The sequence below is a fragment of the Montipora capricornis genome, chromosome 9 (genome assembly GCF_036669925.1).
Source record: "Montipora capricornis isolate CH-2021 chromosome 9, ASM3666992v2, whole genome shotgun sequence".
In the NCBI taxonomy this organism is placed as follows: Eukaryota; Metazoa; Cnidaria; class Anthozoa; order Scleractinia; family Acroporidae; genus Montipora; species Montipora capricornis.
This window is the reverse complement of record NC_090891.1, coordinates 34,800,438-34,802,937: the sequence shown is the minus strand read 5'-3', so window position 1 is coordinate 34,802,937 and position 2,500 is coordinate 34,800,438. Positions and strand designations below refer to the sequence as shown.

The following is a 2,500-nucleotide window of genomic DNA, read 5'->3' as shown; positions in this document are numbered from 1 at the left end:
CCTGAATAAATACAAAGTTCGCATCCGAATAATATTATCGTTTTACGTAGCTGGTCAACTTTGCATAGATAAATCCCTCTCCTATTACTCTGGGTACGTGTCCTTTTCCCAGTGCTCAATGATCATCTGGTAATTCCATATTTCACAAACTGGATTTGTCTAACGCAAAATACTGGCATCTAAGAAATCGTGTTTTACAGGAGTTGTACCGACAAACGTGAACAGTGAAAACAGTTCTCGCAGAGCGATTGATAAAAACGGATTAGTCACCAGGCAAAGAGCTTCGAAAAGAAAAATAACGCTTATTTACATTGCGAGGCTCCTCAAGTTAGGAGAACAGCCGTCGTATCTTTTGGTGCCTGACGCAAGTCAGAACGCACGCTCCCAGAAACTTAAGAAATGAGCCAGGACTACAAATCCCCGAACTAATGATTTTAGCTTTGCATTTGCCCCATAACAAGGCCATAGTAAATTCCTTTAAGGGCTAACAGCTCTTGATGCGTTCCTTGCTCTGCCACGCGCCCGTGATGTATGACTGCAATGATGTCAGCGTTCTGTACAGTGGACAACCGATGAGCAATAATGATGGCTGTGCGACCCTCACTGGCTGCATCAAGTGCTTGTTGAACAACCTGATTTGTGAAAAACAAAATCTATGTGAGCTAAAGTTAGCAACCATAGAATTGAATTCAAGCTAATACAGACGTGGTGTTCGTGCTTAAATACTGAGATTTAAATTTGTTTTTTACTGATTTAAATTTTTATAGTCACAGGGACAATAGCGAATTTTAGCCGATACATGTAAGTCAAGTATTCGGTTAAGAGCGTATTACGAAAATCTTGACCTCTCTTCTTGACATTGTCAAATCTAAACAGAGTTAGGTGAGACGATCTTGCACTCAAAATAAGCAAACAATGTTGGGTACCAAAGTACTACTAGCTTCAACTATTACATTCAATCCACTCTTGGCCGTACGGTCGTACCTTTTCGCTTTCTGTATCCAACGCCGACGTAGCCTCATCAAGCAGTAGTATTTGTGGGTTCCGGATCAGTGCTCTGGCGATAGATATTCTCTGCTTCTGTCCCCCTGATATCAAAGTTCCTTTGTCTCCAACAAGAGTTTCATAACCCTATTTAAAAAACACCATCTTGTAAACAAAAATACAGATCACATATTGACCAACCAGGTCAATGGATACTACTGTTATGGCCCAAATGATCGTTATAGAATTGAGGCAAAAAAAAACAACAACTTTTCTGCATTCGATACTTTAAGATTATACAAAGAAACTGAGGCGCAGCTGTGACTTATCAACTACATGGAATAAGAGCCCGGATGCATGGCTCGTTTTTCGCGCAAAAATTAAAATTCAAACATGCAATTCAAACGTTCAATTCGGCAATTCAAACATTCAGTTCGGCAATTCAAACCTTCAAAGTTCAAACATGTATGCCATTTAAACTTTCAATTCGACAATTCAAATATTCAATTGAATTGAAGGTTTGAATAACCGAAATAAATGTTGAATTGCCGAATACATGTTTGAATTTGACACCAAAAACGCGCCCTACGGATATGCTTGCGTTGCGTCGGTTTTGGAGCATGCTTAGAACCACTTCCTGTATTGCAATTGCGACTCATTCCCCTTTGAACTGTTTGTTTCAACGAAGTCCAACAAGGTTCAAGCTTCAAAAATCACCGTCTATAATAAGTAAAGCTAAATCAACAGGCACTTACCTTTGGAAGAGTATTAATGAAGCTGTGTATGTTAGCAGCCTTTGCAGCAGCTTCAATTTCATCCCTTGTTACGTCACGTGAGTTGTCGCCGTAAGCAATGTTATCAGCAATGCTGAAGCCAAACAAGATGGGCTCTTGTGAAACGATACCAATTCTCGAGCGCAACCACTGAATATTCAGAGTTCGAACATTGTTACCATCAATCGCCTAAGAGTATAAAACAAAATCAATTGCAGCTTTACCCTCAATGTCCATCTTCAGAGACTTGACTTACAGCTATTGAAAGAGTTGACTGTTTTACTCTCTAACTTACCACTTCTCCGTCCTCGGCATCATAGAATCTTTCCAACAGCGAAACAACTGTACTTTTCCCACAACCACTCGAACCAACAAGGGCAAGTTTTTGTCCTTTCTGAACAGACAGTGTTAATCCTCGCAATACCTTGACATTCGGCCGGGTTGGATAGCGGAAACGTACGCTTCGTAGCTGAATTGTGCCTGTTACGGTGCCCTTTAAGAAAGCAAAAGATACGAACTATTATAGATGGCAAAACTGTGACCTGTTCGACCAGAGGTTTTTGACGTTAGATACAAGTCAGTCAGGACATGGGACCTGGGGCACTTTTGTATTTAAGTGCGTACATAATATTGCTCCAGATCTGTTTAGAGATAATTTTATGAAGTCTTCACACAACTACTCTATAAGGCGCAATGGTTTAGATCTTTTACTTCTCAAAGTACACACAGAAACTGCAAAGAAA

At 40.2% G+C, this 2,500-nt stretch overlaps 1 protein-coding gene across 1 annotated transcript in view; it reads right to left on the bottom strand.

The window, feature by feature from the left end:
- LOC138015291 (ATP-dependent translocase ABCB1-like) overlaps positions 1-2,500 on the bottom strand; it is a 49,210-nt gene that overhangs the window by 963 nt on the left and 45,747 nt on the right. The window contains exons 24-27 of the mRNA XM_068862278.1: positions 2,053-2,250; positions 1,740-1,946; positions 985-1,131; positions 1-632 (exon numbers count right to left, since the gene is read on the bottom strand). The exon at positions 1-632 is cut by the window's left edge and continues 963 nt beyond it. Coding sequence (XP_068718379.1) covers positions 435-632; positions 985-1,131; positions 1,740-1,946; positions 2,053-2,250 — 750 coding nt within the window. The 3' untranslated portion in view covers positions 1-434. The remainder of the gene's footprint in view (positions 633-984; positions 1,132-1,739; positions 1,947-2,052; positions 2,251-2,500) is intronic.